Here is a 17,202-nt window from a genome sequence, read left to right as displayed (position 1 = left end):
AGCCTGGCCCGTGTGTGGTCCGATCCAGCAGACGAGCTCCTGTAGCTCAAATTGCTGAAGAAGTTAATGCTGTTGATGCTCGAAGGGTCAGAACTGTTTTGACAGCAAAAGGGGGGCCAACACAATATTAGGCAGGTGGTCATAATGTTATATCTGATCGGTGTGCATAGATTATATAAGTAGTCTTATAATTTAATATAATTAATATAAAGAAAAAACAATAGTAACTTTAAATGAAAAAAATTAGATTTTACATGATCAACCTACACTTCTATCCTTCAGCAGCTTCTAGTTTATAGGCGGCCTTGTTTTGAAAATCTTGGAACAGTGACATCAGTTGACACGCATCATAACACAGCTCTGGATTGTTTTATCAAAATCGGTTCAGATTTCATTATCAGGGTACAGCGTGTAACGCCCAGCACACTGATAATATGTTCTGGGTATTTCACATCTTGAATCTTGAATCTGTATTCTCAGTGTGACCAGAATAATCTGTATAATTTAGTTCTGGATTATAATACAGGCAGCATCACACAATAGTAGTTGGTTTTTAGTAGTTGGTAGACAAAGAGAAAAATCCATAGTGGGGGGTGTTAATTTTTTATTTTATTTTTTATTAGGGCCACATTTGGCAGCGTTGAATAATGTAGAGCTGTTTTTCTCTGATTAAAGCGACTCGTGACGCTCATCTGAATTATTGAACAGCTCACGCCTCAAGATTGACTCAGAGCCACAGAAAGGACGACACAAGGACAGGACCTAAATATCTTCTTGTCTGTTTCTGTGTGTGTGTGTGTGTGTGTGTGTGTGTGTGTGTGTGTGTGTGTTCTGATTACTAGAGAGGGAGACCTTTTTTTTACATGCAGATGAGTGAAATAGCGACTGAAACAGATAAAATCATTAGAATGATCAGCTCCAGATGACTCTCTGTGGCTGAGCGTCAGCTATGTGACACTTGTCAATCCCAGTACACACACTGTGTTATATTCTGCTCGGGGTTACACGAGGTTAAACTCCTTTCTAATGGTCCCTATTGTTGTCCAGTAGATACCAGCATTTAATTTTCAAAAAACTAAATTAGTCCTTAATGGTGTCCACTAAACAGTGTGCCACCAGCAGGGACCTACAAGAGACTGTTACAGCATCATTACAGATTATTATAAATTTTTTAAGCATAAGGAAGTGGATATAAGCAGTTTATTGGTTATGATATAATAAATAATAAAATTTACTTCATTGGCACAATATTGAGATGTAAGATGTGATGCTATAAAATTATATAGCAAATTATAAGCAGCTGCTTGGATTAATATTTTCCTCTTAATCTAAACTGTCCAATTAGGATGTAGTTTTTGAGTTTCCTTTTTTTTTTTTTATTAAAACAAATACACCCGAGTACCAAATAATTTGCAGTTTTGTATTATGTTTCAAATATGTTTAAACTCCAGATTATTATGATCAATTAGAAGAAAATGTATTACATAGCTAGAAATCAGATCAGTTTCTGTTTGATTAAATATGCAGAATTGACTTTCGTTGTGTCAGAAAATATTATATCTCTTTTCATTCTAATCATATTCTGAGCTGGTGACGTGTCCAAGACTGTCAATGACTTCTGTTTTTAGTTCCTCTTAGCATCTTTGATGGGGTTTTTTCTTTTTTCTTTCTATTGTCATCCTTGACTTTTTTTTTTCACAGGTTAACCCTAACTTAACTTTTTTCATATCTAGTTTTTATTACAATCTATATAAGTTATACTGCAAAATCGGACCATGAAACTACATTAGAGTTACAGTGTTTCAGTTACAGTGCGCAGCCTTTATGCTTTATAATGTAGGATATTAGTCACAATGAGTCACATACATTTTTTCGCACAACACGGAAAATACATGTGTCAGTTGTCTCTGATGTAATAATGAAGGAGAAACAGTTAGAGAGCCCCCTAGCTGCCAAACTATTGAGCAACATTTACAGTACAAAGCTTTTGCAATAAATCTATTCAACAACAACAAAACGTTATTTATTTGAACGCCGAGATCGTTTATTTCATTTTTACACTCTGCTCTTACTTTCTTTCACTAGGGGAGTTTATAAAAGCTTTGTATGAGTCAGATGAAAATTGCGAAGTGGACCAGTCCAAATGTTCAGGCGGCGATCTTGCTGAACACCAAAGCAACCTGAAGATGTGCTGTGAGCTTGCCTTCTGCAAAATCATCAACTCCTACTGGTTAGTAAAATGAAAGGAGAGATTTTCTTAATATATACTCATTAATTACTCTCACTCTGTCTTATAAAATCGACTGTAATTTCATATTTCTTTCCGATTCTTTATTTCATTAAAAGCATTTTATTTTATTTTTGCAGTGTTTTTCCACGAGAACTAAAAGAAGTGTTTGCCTCCTGGAGGCAGGAATGCAGTAACCGTGGGCGTCCGGACATCAGCGAGCGTCTAATCAGTGCTTCATTGTTTTTGCGTTTCCTGTGTCCGGCCATCATGTCCCCGTCCCTGTTTAACCTAACACAAGAATATCCAGATGAACGCACGGCTCGAACACTCACACTCATCGCTAAGGTCACGCAGAACCTCGCCAACTTCACCAAGTGGGTAACGCTCTTATACTGATATTATTAGCTGCATGAAAAGATTCAGTGGATGCTTGAGGCTTTCTCTGAATTGAAACATGATAATATTTGTAACATGATACAAATGGTGTTTGTCTGCAAGGTTCGGGAATAAGGAGGAGTACATGTCCTTCATGAACCAGTTTTTGGAGCATGAGTGGACCAACATGCAGCGCTTTCTGCTTGAGATCTCCAACCCCGAGACGATCTCCAACACGGCCGGCTTTGAAGGCTACATCGATCTTGGCCGTGAACTCTCCACGCTGCACTCTTTACTAGCCGAGGTCGTGTCTCAAATGGATCAGGTGGGCGCTGTTGGTCCCTTGCTAGAGCATATGTGTAATTCATTTTTAGACTTTTGTTATTGAACTCTGAAGTTCTGGGGTTTGGTTTAGGGTTACACACCATATAATCCCAATTTGACATTGTTTCCATTATCCGTCCCCTGAAGTACATGAAGTACAAACTTTTATCACCTTGAAGCAACTTTAGCCTCCAAAAAGAAAACTTCTTACAGTTGCACTTTGGAGTTAAATTATGGATACTGTTTTATGTATCACTTTTAGTCACAGGTGTTGAGCTGGACATGAGAAATCCATTACACTCCCCCTTTCACTGTTTAATAGTTTTAAAAAATCAAAAATTGATCCACAAACAATCCATTGGGTATCTTGTGGTACAGCATTGCGTGGTATGTTTCATAGGATGGATTCAAGAACATTTCTCTCTTTCTTTCTTACTCTGCACATGCTTTGATCACTTTAAAGGATGAAACGTTTCTGTTTCACAAAAAAACTCCACAGAACCAGAGCCATTTAAATCATTTAAGGATTTAAAGTAGGCCAAACATTTTGAGCTTTCTTTTATTTTCAAACACCTCAGAAAAAGTCTTGGCGCTTCAGAGAGTCAGTCTCAGCCAAGGCTTCTCACAGTTTTCATTGGCAGTATAAAGGGTTTCGCTTGCCCTCAGAAGGCTTGAATTGGAAATCCACAAGCCTTTTTTGTGTTCTAATATAATGAGTGTCATAGAGGAATGAACTTTGCCAGTTTCTTATGGTCACTTCTCAATGCTGTATTTTAAAAGTGAGTCGCGCACACATTTTATAGTTTATGAGGTGCGGAGATATTTGCACCTTCGCAGTTTCTACAGTTGATGGTCTTTCGTGAAATTTGGCTAAATACGTTTGCTAAAGTTGATTGATGTTTCTGTTGACTCGTCTCTTTTCAGGCTGCCACCTCCAAACTAGGTCCGTTACCCAGAATCCTCCGAGATGTTCACACAGCATTGACTAATCCATCGAGTGTTCAGGTGGCTGCACCTTCTGATAGTGCTCCGTCCCCTCCACCCACTGGGTGCAGCGTCTCTTCTAGCCTGCAGAAAATGACCATGGACAGTGACCTATCAGGGTAAGACATGAACACTTATACATGCATAAACATACATGTTATACTTCATACAGAAGGTACAAATAACAGGTTCTTACATTTTTTTTCCTACATTCTCCTAGCCTTGTTGACTTCACCCGTCTCCCCTCACCAACTCCAGAAAACAAGGATCTCTTTTTCGTGACACGTTCCTCAGGTCTTCATGGTTCACCAGCCCGCAGCTCCAGCTACTCGGAGGCCAATGAGCCTGAACTTGGCTTGTCCAATGGAGCTAAAAGCCTGTCCATGGTGGACCTACAGGAGGCCACCAGGACCTTGGAACTTATCCCGGTCACAACAGAAGGTACTGTTGAGAAGCACATGGTGGCTTGGAACACCCGGACACCACAGTGCAACCCATCTGGAGGGCCCACACTCCAGAAGGTGGGGCAGAAGTCAACAAGTATAGAAAGAGAGGTAGTGCCAGGCAGGCCGGTTCAGCTCCTTGCCCCGCTGTCCTTCCAAAACCCTGTGTACCAGATGGCAGCAGGATTGCCTTTGTCTCCAAGAGTGCCAACTGGTGGCGACTCTGGCTCAGAATGTCACAGCTCTCTTAGCTCACACAGCAACAATGAGGAGGCTGGGTGTGGGAAACTTAGCTTTCTGAACCATGGGGGTGGGGTTGGGGACGAGTTGGCCAGACGCTCAGGGGAGTTTTCAAGAAGGCAGCTCTCGCTTACAGAAGCACAGCATGGAGGATGCCAATCTGCAGTGCCACGGCAAAACAGCGCCGGGCCCCAACGTCGAATTGACCAGCCACCACCACCTACGCAAGCTGCTCCCCCCCGTGGACGGACTACACCCAGCATGTTGGGCTCTGCTCCTTACCCACGGCCCTCGAGTGGCAGCGCTGTTTCTTCGTCACCTGATTGGCCAGGGAGTGGTGCCAGACTTCGTCAGCAGAGTTCGTCTTCCAAAGGAGACAGCCCTGAGGTGAAGCAACGCTCACAGCACAAGGTTAGTTTCTCTTCCATTTCTATCTATTTATCATGAGACACTTCTGGCCATTAGGGAGGCACAAGCCAGTGCACTTTTAGTGCCGGTCCCAAGCCCAGATAAATGGGGAGGGTTGGGTTAGGAAGGGCATCCAGCGTAAAAACATGTGCCAAATCAAACATGCGGAGGATCCGCTGTGGCGACCCCTAATGGGAGAAGCCGAAAGTTATCATTTTGACGTGAAATATTCCATTATATCTAAATTGCAGGTTTTAGATGCTTGAATGTATGACTAGATGCCTGATGTGCATGATGGACCAGGCTAGCTTGGGTTACAACACAAAGTAATGTATGTACATATATCTGTACACATATAAACCTGACCGAAAGGATTTTTACATTTGTTTGTCTGTTTTTGCTTGTTCAAACCACACTGACCAGTCAGTTAAGGATGAAAAAATAAATCCCGTGAATACAACACACTGCCCCCCTCATTCGATTTTCCATATTTGTTGCATCCCACAGGATCCCAGTGGCAATGCAAAATTCAAGCATACGCTTACATGCCTTTTCTAAAAACTTAACAAACCAAACACACCTTAACAACAACAACAAAACAGTACTTCTCCTATGTATATGTAATTCCAGAGATTATGTAAGACCTGAATGTGCCTGTTCTCTAAATGTGTGTACACATGCTTGTGTTTACAGGAGCACAGATAATATCAAGCTCCTTTATATTGAGCAGTGAACATCATAACTACTTTGCCCATGATTTGCACACATTCATTGTTTCCAATTTATGCGTTCCGGGGTCCACATGAATCCGTTTCTACCCCAAAGTTGTATTTTTTTTTTAACAATGATCTTTAAACGCATTACTTCCTGAAATATCTGCTAATATTCTATTCACAGAACCTTGCAGTCTTCTCTGCAGGCTCAGATTGCCCATAGTTTTTATAATAGCATGTATTAAAGGAACTATTCCTCCATTACTGATGTACATCCTGCAGTAAATGACTGTAAATGCAGTCTGAGGTTTTGCCCTAAGCATATGGACTGCTGTCGATGATCATAATTGTACTTTGAAGGGGACAGGAAGGGCATTTCCTCTCAATGCTTTGGATTCTCTCAGGGGGTTTGATTGATTTGGCCTGAATGATTGATGGAAACCTTGGGGCACCACCAACATCTCTGTCTTTCCATCTCTTTCTCTCTCTCTGTATTATTGACTGTGAGGTTACCAAGGCCATACAGTATCTCTCCATAAACAGATGACTGTGTAATTTAGGACATTATTTCATGGCTTTAAAAAATACTTTAAGAAAGTAACTTTGGTGAGTCAGAAACACAAAAGAATTTTACTGTTACAGACAGACAGACAGACAGACAGACAGACAGACAGACAGACAGAGAGACAGATAGATAGATAGATAGATAGATAGATAGATAGATAGATAGATAGATAGATAGATAGATAGATAGATAGATAGATAGCCTTAGCATTGCATAGTACGAAAATACATGGTACAGGTACACAGCAATGAAATACAGTTTAGCATCTACCAGAAGTGCAAATAGTAGCAAGCAATTGTGCAAATATATATAGTTACAATATACACTCACACACACACACATATATATACACACACAGAGGTGCAGCTCAATAAATTAGAATATAATTAAAAAGTTGATTTAGTAATTCAATACAAAAAGTGGGACTTGTATATTATATAGATTCATCACACACAGACTGATATATTTAAAGTGTTTATTTCTTTTCATTTTGATGATTATGGCTTATAGCTAATGAAAATTTCAAATTTAGTATTTTAGTAATCTCAGAAAATTAGAATATTGTGAAAAAGTTCAATATTGGAGACTCGTGGTGTCACACTGTAATCAACTAATTAAATCCAAACACATTTGCAAAGGTTTCCTGAGCCTTTAAATTGTGTCTCACTATTTAAGAAGTAGTATTGAGTACATATACAGTAAATAAACATAATTTCCAGGTCAACAATTCACCAAAAATGTTTTTTGATTGGTTTTATGAAGTATTACAATTTTTGGAGATAGTGAATGGGTGGGTTGCCAAAATGACCAAATTATAGAAAATAAACACTTTCAATATTTCAGTCTGTGTGTGATGAATCTATATAATATACAACTTTCACTTACATACATACATACATACATACATACATACATACATACATGTACACATACATTTGGTGGATGCTTTAATACTGTGTTTGTGTTTGTTTGTGTGTGTGTGTGTGTGTGTGTGTGTGTGTGTGTGTGTGTGTGTGTGTGTGTGTGTGTGTATATAGGCACCTTCCCCAGTGATCCCCAGTGCATTGGATCGTACGGCTGCGTGGTTAATGAATGTGCCGTACTTAGAGCAGGACACGGAGACAGATCCACGCAGGGAGGATCAGATACTCAATGAGAAGGTAACAGTCTTAACATGTACGCCTCAATTTGTACTATTCTACAATAATAACGAAGGCATTAACATTATGAATGAACACATAAGGTATTAGGCTGTAAAAAAAGACAAATACTTAAGACAAATTTTAACCATAGATCTTAAATGTGTTAACTGGTATTCTTTTTTGGGGGGAAAGGAAACAAATGTCATTTTTCCAGCAGCAGTGCATTGATGAAAGAACAAAGGCTAAACTCATTGTGTCAAAGTGATACACAATAAAGTCATGTCTGTGAGTCAGGAAAGCTTTTACATACCAATCAGAAGTCTAATTTAACTTGCAAGAATGAGTTGACAATGCAGAGACAGAACAGGCACCTCATAAATAAAATGTATTTCTGAAGAGTATCTATGTCTTCATTCACAAAGCCCTACTACATAGTGAAATTAAATCATTTTATTTTTCATATATGGGTCAGTGGCACTACTCAAAAAAACACCTAGGATGCTAGATAAACATTTCCAACAGTGACACTGAACATGAGACCTGAGCTGTAAGGAAGCTCAAGTGGAAGACATTTTTTGAAAACAATTACTGTATCATCTCTAATTGTTATCAAACAGTATCTTTTACTGTGTATCGGATGCTGAATTAGTTATATGTTGAATATCATGTTTGCTGTAACTCAAGGTTTTGCTTCTCTCCTTCTGTTTTAACCATAACCATAGCAATGTTACAGTCCAAAGGCGATTTATTATCATTTTTGTGAAACAATGAAGATATTTGGGTTTCAGATCCGAAGATGAACACGACAATATAAGAGATCATTTAAGCTTTCATTTCTTGATATTTACATCTAGACGTGTTATCCAACCTAGAACATGGCACCTCTTGTCCCTTGCTTGCAATATGTCTTATTCCAAAGGCTTTCTTAAATAGTGGAGTGTGGTTTCTACATACCTGCCCTGTGGAGTTTATTGGTGAGGTCACCTAAAGGTTTTTATGGTCTTAATTCAAAGCTCTCACAATGTTTCTGTCATCAACTGCTGTTTTTTTTGGAAAACTACATGCTAGTTTACCAGTGGGTTCTTTCTTTTTCAGGGATTTTTAGTTTATTATACCGGTAATGCCTCATGCCTAATGTGTGGGTTTAAATAAGAATTGCTGTGTTCCAAGTTGTTTAATATAAAGATGTAAGCAACAGGAAATGAAAGCTAAAATTCTGATCAACCATCTCATATTCATATTTTAATCTCAAACCCAAAAAGTGTTGTGAGTGTATACAAAAAATAAATTGGACTTGCTGTTAAAGTATTTTCAGAGGGGGCTGTAAATAAACTATGATAACAGGACATTTCCATGTGTTCATGTGTTTACTTACTGCATGTTACTAATGATCTCCTTCTCTTTCTCAGTATCAGGCAGAAATATCCTTGCTGCAGGATCAGTTGCGTGTCTGTGTGCAGCAGCTGGAGCAGTGTGAGGCTCGGCTGCACTGTCAGGACGATCAGGCTCAGCAGCTGCTGCTGCAGTACCAGAACCGTCTGGAGGAAGCTGAGCAGAGACTGCACCGCCAGCAGGAAGACAAAGAATTGCAGATGAAGAGCATCATTAGTAGGTGAGTCACAGTCTACCAGATGCTGAATGTACTGTATACTCTGTTCCAGTGGCTAAATATTTGCAGTGTATATAGGGTTTTTTGAGCAATCACGTGGTTGTGTTGGTTAGACGACTGGGTCAGAGCATCTCGGAAACTGTAGCTCTTGTGGGATGTTCCCAGTCTGCAGTGGTCAGTATCTATCAAAAGTGCTCAAAGGAAGGAACAGTGGTGAACGGCAGAGACACATTGTTGGACGTAGGGAGAAAAGGCTGGCCTGTATAGTCTGATCCAAAAGACGAGCTTAATTTGCTGAATAAGTTAATGCAACAGATCAGGACTGTTTTGGCAGCAAAAGGGGACTAACAATATCAGGCAGGTGGTCTTAATGTTTTAAATGATTGGTGTAAATAAAATTAGGCCTAGTCACCTTAAAAATAGTCCCCTTGCACAGCAAAACAGCACTCCCAGCATTCCTGGCACTTCTGGATATATCCTGGAAGTCTTCTTTTCGAAGTGTGTCAAGCATATTCTGCGATTCGCACTTGAACTCTGCAGTAGTGTCAAAATGGCAACCTTTGAGCTGGATCTTCATCTTCAGGAAGTGGGGGGAAATCCACAGGAGCCAAATATGGCAAGTAGGGTGGGTGCAGATGATGAGATCATGTTGTTTCCAGTGAGAAACGTGTGAGGAGAGCCCGGTGATAGGGTGCATTGTGGAGGATCCACTTTTTCGCGCACCACAGATCCGGTCGCGTTTGCCGAATGTCCTCCCTCAGACGCCTTAAAACCTGACAAGACCATGAGCATGCACTTGATTGAGGGCAGACCTGCCTCGCCTTTTTCGGTTGTGGAGCTAATGGGCTCTTCCACTGTGAAGACTGTTGCTTCTTCTCAGGGTCTAATTTTTTAATTCTAATTTCACCTAATTTTGCTCACTGGTAATGATCCTCGACATGAAGGACAGTTCATCCACGGCACGCTGACAGAGTTTTTGGCAGACTTCAGCACGGTGTTCCTTCTGCTCTGGGGTCAGATGTCTGGGGACGAACATGGCAGCAACACAGCGCATGTTCATATAGCATGTGAGTATTGCCTGGACTGTTCCGTATGACACACCAACAATGGCAGCAATGATATAGATTGTTGTCCGACAATCATTATGCACAAGTTGCCGGATGGTTTCTAAATTTTGGAGGATTGAGTTTGTTGAAGGTCTTTCTGATCTCTTGTCGACTTCCAGTGATGTTCTTCCACTCTTGAAGTGCGCGTCACTCAAAACACCTGTATCACTGTAGCACACTGTAGCAGCTATCAAGAGTCTCTCCTTCTCTAGACTGTTTTAAAATACTCTTGATGTCAATAATCCTAAAAAGCACCATGCTTAACAATGTCAAACATTTTAAATTATGTGCATTTTGTCCCTTTGAACTAAAAAATGATGATGACGTTAAAATGAGCACATTGATATGTAACCAATGTTACTACTGGCAGGCCTTCTAACCAAACAGATCTGGGAATTCAACAGCGCAGTGGTATAAATATTCACTAATATTAAATATTAAATAGCAAGAGGTAGATCGGGAGGGGGTTGTGGAAATACTGACCTCCTTAATACAGATGTTTTATTTATTTTTTTATTTTTTTATAAATAGGTTAAACCCAGTGTCCCAAAAACAATAATTACAAATACCGATCAACAATCTTAAATTTAATGACGATAAAAAGAGAGCCGAATTAAACACTAGCTCATGACTTGGACAGGACAGGCTGTTTGTTATTACCTACGATAATAGCTAGCCAGCAACTTGCTAGTAAATTAAACAGCAGTTTGTGAAGTACAACAAAACTAGATTTAGCACATATACAAAACCAGGATATAAATATTCACAAACATTGCAAACAATAAGAAAGCTTGTAATGTTAATATATGTTGAGATGACTATATTTTAAAAGAAGAATATTCAGAAATAAGAACCTGCTCTTTTGGTGTTCACTACATACATTTCTTAGTCATTTATCAGCACATCTGAGGTAAATACCTCATCCTTAAATATTTTGTTTCAGGTAAAAAAAATATAAAAATATTGATATTTCGTTTTTTGTGGTAAATATACATCATCCTGATGATATTATTTAGTTTCTGAGGTAAATATACATCATCCTGATGATATTATTTAGTTTCTGAGGTAAATATACATCATCCTGATATTTAGTTTCTGAGGTAAATATACATCATCCTGAGATATACATATATATATATATATATATATATATACACACACACATACATCATTCTGATAAGCTTATTTTGCTTCTGCATTTATTCTGTCCTAACATTTTGTTTAATTGTTAGCATCAGTCATACGTGCTGTCCAGATTTTGCAGTTGCTAAGCGACAGCTGTGTTCTCATGACTGTAAAAACTTGAGTAGTAAGACAAGTACAAGAACATGATGAGGAGTGCTTCATTTACCTCGTTAAAAAAAACATTTATTACAGTACATAATATTGTCATTTTTCTCTCTTGCTGTGTGCTCTAAATAAAGCCATGATTCCTGTTTTTGACAGTTCCATCACGTTACATTTTTTTTTTTTTTTTAATGTCGGGAAATATCGGGAACCAAGGAAATAGAAAAAAAACAAATTTTAAAAATAAAAAATAAAAAAAATGTTCAGCTCTGTATGGTTTGCTGAACTGACCTGTACTCAACTGAACTGGGAACTCATTATGGGTGAAAAAAAGCAACAGACTAGAATAGTCTCAAATAAACAAACAAAAAATGGTGTTACATACTGGGACAGAGTATCCTTTTTCATTAGTTCCAGTCCTCTAAGGGTCTGGATGGATAAAACTGGCAGTTATTTTCTAGTCTCTGTTTACTGAGATTATTTGTGTCTCCTGTATAAACAGAGTAAATTTGCCTAAATACTGAACCCATTTTTGGAACAATCTCCAAATACTGTAGTCAATAAAATTCAATTATTGTTTGTATTATAGTGCTTTGGGCTTTGTCCCAAAGCGGCTTTACAGGATTAAATTGATTAGGAATAAAACTTTTACATTTATAAATCATTAAAAGTTTGTTGGTGATGTGTCTGTGTGGAACAATAGACAAATAATAAGCGCTGAAAATGTGTGGTTTTTTGCAGGTTAATGTCTGTTGAAGATGAGCTAAAAAAGGATCACGCTGACATGCAGGCCATGGTCGACTCCAAGCAGAAAATCATAGACGCACAGGTATGAAATGTCTAAATTGTCTGAAAATTTTAATGTTTACAAAGCAAGTAAAAAAAAAAAAAAATGCACTGATATTATTATTAATAATAATTCATTTAGTGAAGTCTAATTATCTCTCTCAACACATCAAACCATTTCCTAAAATCAGCTGATTATAATTTATAAAGAAAGAAATGCTGCACTAAGAGTACTAATGTATTATCGAATAATAAGCCAAGAGGCACAGCGGCGCAGCAGGTGGAATTTGACGCTTCACAGCCCTCGGGGTCCCTGGTTCGTTCCTGAGCCATTGTATAACGAATCAATTAATCTCTCGAAGTAAAGCCCAGGTTCCAGTCGTTAACATTAATTATCTTGTTACATTAATTAACGCTGGTAGTTTTTTCACTTTTAAAGATGCCTCGTACTTCCACACACCTTTTCTATTAATCAACTTGTAAAGGAACTAAACATGACAGTTTCTTTTTTATCTATTTAATTATAGGCTTAGACGATGTAGATCTTTAACCAGTCTCATACAGGAATGAGCTGCTGCTATAGTAGCAATAACTTAATATATTGAGAGCAGACATGACTAGAGATCTACATGGAAAATTCATCAACGCCTTTCTGAACAATCAGATTTGTGAAGTCAGCAACGGTGTGGTTCAAACGATGATACGTATTCCAGCTCTAACCCAACATGCAAAAAGGAACCGTGATGAAGCAAGATCTGAGAGTATTGTGTAAATTGGAGCTGAAATAGAACATGATTTTTCAGTTTTCTTTCATTTTCATTAATAATTATTGAAACGATTTGAATTGTGATTTTTGGGATAAAAAAAAAAAAAACCAAAAAAACAAAACAATAAACCAAGTAACATTGAATAGATGAAGGTATTTTGGACAATTTTTCTTCATTGTCTGTTTGTTCACATTTGTATTATACTCCCAGTTTTCCAGGATTTCAGTGTTCTTACTTACAAAAGTAAAAAGTACAAACCTCCTACTTAATGAAATTATTTTTCCTTTAACAATTCTACTTGTGTAAAAATCCAAACGACTTGCTTTTAAAGGTACTTTGGTATCCAAATCAAAAGTGCTGATTTGTGAGCTATGAAAACTAAATTTGAATATTTTATTGCAAGAACCGTAGGGTTACGTTTGTGTATTCGCTTCAAAGTAGCAAGGAATAAAATGTTTTTCTGAAATGTAGTGTAGCAGAAAGTTATATATTACACATAACACATGTAGTGCAGCATTAGTTTCCCCAAAGTAAAAATACTCTGATAAAGTGCAGATACTTGAGAAATATACTTAGTGTTTTACCATCCACCATTAATAACTACTATTGAACATAGTTATTTATTTATTTATTTATTAAATACGGTAATAAATCAATTTCAACCACAGCAGCACAAACCAGCATAAAGCTCATAAAAAATATATATAAATATATAAACATCACATTCAGGGCACTCCCTTTTTAATGATCAGGAACCGTTCTGTCTCTCGAGCTTCATAAACTGTTCCTACTCCTGTTTCAGGCACCACATTTTTCTCATTTTTGCTCTTCTCTGCAGGAAAAACGGATATTGTCTCTGGACGCGGCGAACGCGAGGCTCATGGGCGCTCTGTCTCAGCTGAAAGAGCGCTACAGCATGCAGACGCGCAACGGCATCTCGCCCACCAACCCCACCAAGCTACAGATTACTGAGAACGGAGAGTTTCGCAACACATCCAACTGCTGAAGCCAAAATAGACAAACATTCATGTCTTAATCCGGACTGAGAGAACGGACGGGGACAGGAGACCCATCCTTGAAGTCACTGGAAGAGAAATTGAAATTTCTCTTTTTTTGAAGGACTGTCTCCTGAACCCATGCAAGTTCTTTTGGAAGAAAGATGAACCGTTTCGTTCTTTGGGGAACGAAGACACGAGTGAAACCTCAGAATTGTTGCTGTGACCGAGCAGTAGTGTCTGCTACTTTAGCTTAGGACAAACCACTAGACGTACATAAAATCTCTCTCAGTAAAAATATCTACATGAAAAAAACTAAACAAAACGGACATACTGGTACAGGTACATTGCTTTATTAATATGGAAGCTTCAAGCTGTTGAAGCTGGAGTGCGAAATGCCGAAAACATCCCGTCGGAAGAGGTCATTCTTTGAAGCGTTCTGTATTACAGAAATACCAAGCTTCTTCAGGACATCAAGTGCTGCTTTGCACTCTTTCATCTACACGGCCTGGACTCTCTCAGAACACTCCACTTTTCCCATACATAGTGCACTTTGTGAGCTATTGACATGATAAGCCTTAAAAAAGAGAAATGAACTGCAGCTCCTTTATTCCTTGATCTGTGTCTGTATGGTAAAGAGTCAGAAGTATTATTTATTTTTTAAACCAATTCCTGGCCAAAAAACAGTTACTTATATATAATATATATTATATAGTATGTACTCTGCACACAGGTCCTACGTGCGCACAGCACTTCTGTGATTAAAAAAGGAATTGTGGAGTAGTTTAATACCAATGATATGTCATAATATTAATAATCTTAATCAAATTGAATCGATCATCACGGTAAGCAGATCACCTTCTAAAGTTTCAATAGCACTTTACACTTTATCCTGCTAGCTACGCCTTTTCCTGGCTCGATTTCTTTTTCTACTCTGCAGTTTTTTTTTTTGCCTCCATACACAGTATATAGTTTTCACTTTATTCAGTCGATACATCCAGACTTTATTAATGACTCCAGACGCCATGGGTGCAGTCAGTTCCTGGTCATATACATTATTTATTAGCGTCTATGCTTAAAATGGGGTCCATTGACTCATGATGATTTAATTAGATTTTTATTTTTTACAATTTTTTATTTACTTTTGCCATGAAAGTATCAGTTAAAATGCTAACGAGCAGTATGATCTTGGCAGCACCACCAGAACAGTTTGGTCCTCACTTCTGTGCCTTCTTTTTTTGAAGGCAGTGGTGTTTTTTTTTTTTGCTCATTTGTTGCGCCAGGTATAGTCCAAAATCCCTCGGCGTATAAGGCTTTTTTTTTTTTTTGGTTCATAACTGGTTATGGAGCCACACGCAGTTATGACACGCACTGTGGTGAAATGTGTTGCTGAAACTTTAATTCAGCTGTTTCTCCCCTACCCCACCCCCACCACTACAAAAACATGGGAGACAAATGTACCTGTCTTTATTCGACTGCAAATAATCTAGCGATGCATCAGGCCTGGGTTTTGGGGACCCCAAAACCTCAGAAATGAAAATGGTATCGCTATTTAAAAAGAAAAGGTCTGTCTGCTGTAGCAAGACAACAGCTGTGTCCTGTAAATATTCTATAAAATCAAATATATATATAAAAAAATATATAGATATCTATAAACTTCACCATGTGTTCTGCTGATAGGACTTAGAGAATCCATTTCCTATAATGTTACTGCTGTTTAAATGCCATGTGTCTTTTTATTTTTAAGATCCTGTCGTGAATGCAGTCGTCCCGCTGATTTATTAATACGCGTTGTGGTCATGTTGCAAAAGATCAGTTTATATCCAGAGAGTTTACAGAATACAGAAGCACAAAAACCTACCATTTTATTCTGCCCTGTTAAACCCATTAAGCCTATGCACTTTTTTTTTTTTCTCAAAAAGATATTTCGTCCTCCTTGAGAGGGAAAGTATAAGATCAATTAGTGTTAAAAATGGATAAACAAGCAGCAGTAGCCCAATAGATTTGGTGGTTCTACTAGATGAAAGGTCATAAGTTCAAATCCTACAGTTGGATTCGAGCTGCTGTTTGGTGCTTGGACCCCTAAATGCTGACAAACTTGCTAAAAGGTCACTTTGGTAAAGTGTTCTCTAAAGCTGATCTGGTTTAAGAAATTAGAGGAGGAGGAGAAGTCTGAATTGTGTAGCAAATCAAAAAGTGTGAGGTAAAAATGTATACAAAATCACACTGTGATGATCTACTTTAGATTCATTACTATGTAGACAAAATCAAGGTGCTCTTTGCCCTGAAATGGAAGCACTTTCTGGATTTATTTGTAACCAAATTGATATCTGTGGTGCTTTATTTCGTTAAATTGTCATTTGTAGCCACTAGCATACAAATAAACATGTGCTGCAGTTGCATTTAAAGCACTATTTAATCGCCAAGCTGTAGCCACGCTTAAAGCCCATTTTTTCCGTCGCTTACATCCAACTGAACTGTAGGCCTTGCCAAATGACAATCTATTCAAAATATCTCCGTTTGCTAAGTGGTAAAGTCATTGTGTTGATTCTTATCAAATCGTGCCGCATACAAAAAGCATTCACAAAACCGAAAGATTCGGGTTCCTCTACTTGTTTAGCTCTATCTCGTCCGATATCTCAGTGACACGCACCTGTTCTCAGCAGTCGATGTGGTATATAAGCTTCGTCAAAAGACATATGGATCTCTATACGAATGAGACTATGTTATATAATCCTTGTAGAGAAATCTTTTGTAAGTATGTTTTAAAGTATTGGCTTCTTTCGAAGGACGACCGAGAACAATAATGTACAGAGAGATATGTCCATGTTAAGAACTATGAATATGTGGCTGTGCAATTGAATGTACATTGGCAACTAGGATGATTAAAAGTTTTATTTAGATATTTTATATATCTGCTTTCTTGTCTTGATTTTATGCATAACGTTCTGCAGTCCGTCTGCGCAACGAGGCAAAAAGCTTTGGAGCTATTTATCAAAGAAATTCCAGGCTTGGTTATTGTTACTATAACTTTCAATCAATAGCTCCATTTTCTATACTGCATATCCTACACAGGGTTTTCAAGAACTCTGGAGGTAATCCCAGGGAACTCAAGGCACAAAATGGGGGACACCCAGAACAGGGCCCAACCCATCACAGGGAACAATCACATGATACAAACAATGTGAAAAATCCAATCAATGCAGAAACACAATCTCTGGGTTGTAC

The 17,202-nt window shown here is 38.2% G+C and overlaps 1 protein-coding gene across 10 annotated transcripts in view; it reads left to right on the top strand.

Moving 5' to 3' along the window:
• dab2ipb (DAB2 interacting protein b) overlaps window positions 1-16,884 on the top strand; it is a 160,770-nt gene extending 143,886 nt beyond the window's left edge. For 7 of the 10 annotated variants that reach the window (XM_046838900.1, XM_046838904.1, XM_046838905.1 and 4 more), the window contains 10 exons: window positions 2,086-2,230; window positions 2,368-2,604; window positions 2,729-2,930; window positions 3,854-4,032; window positions 4,134-5,007; window positions 7,320-7,442; window positions 8,834-9,036; window positions 9,978-10,100; window positions 12,168-12,255; window positions 13,818-16,884. In XM_046838900.1, the coding sequence (XP_046694856.1) occupies window positions 2,086-2,230; window positions 2,368-2,604; window positions 2,729-2,930; window positions 3,854-4,032; window positions 4,134-5,007; window positions 7,320-7,442; window positions 8,834-9,036; window positions 9,978-10,100; window positions 12,168-12,255; window positions 13,818-13,985 (2,342 nt within the window). In that variant the 3' untranslated portion in view covers window positions 13,986-16,884. The remainder of the gene's footprint in view (window positions 1-2,085; window positions 2,231-2,367; window positions 2,605-2,728; window positions 2,931-3,853; window positions 4,033-4,133; window positions 5,008-7,319; window positions 7,443-8,833; window positions 9,037-9,977; window positions 10,101-12,167; window positions 12,256-13,817) is intronic. The other 3 variants (XM_046838901.1, XM_046838910.1, XM_046838909.1) reach the window with 1 other exon arrangement.
• The last annotated feature ends 318 nt before the right edge of the window (window positions 16,885-17,202 follow it).

Source organism: Silurus meridionalis, chromosome 25 (genome assembly GCF_014805685.1).
Source record: "Silurus meridionalis isolate SWU-2019-XX chromosome 25, ASM1480568v1, whole genome shotgun sequence".
Taxonomy (NCBI): domain Eukaryota; kingdom Metazoa; phylum Chordata; class Actinopteri; order Siluriformes; family Siluridae; genus Silurus; species Silurus meridionalis.
This window is presented reverse-complemented; position numbering and strand designations above follow the sequence as displayed.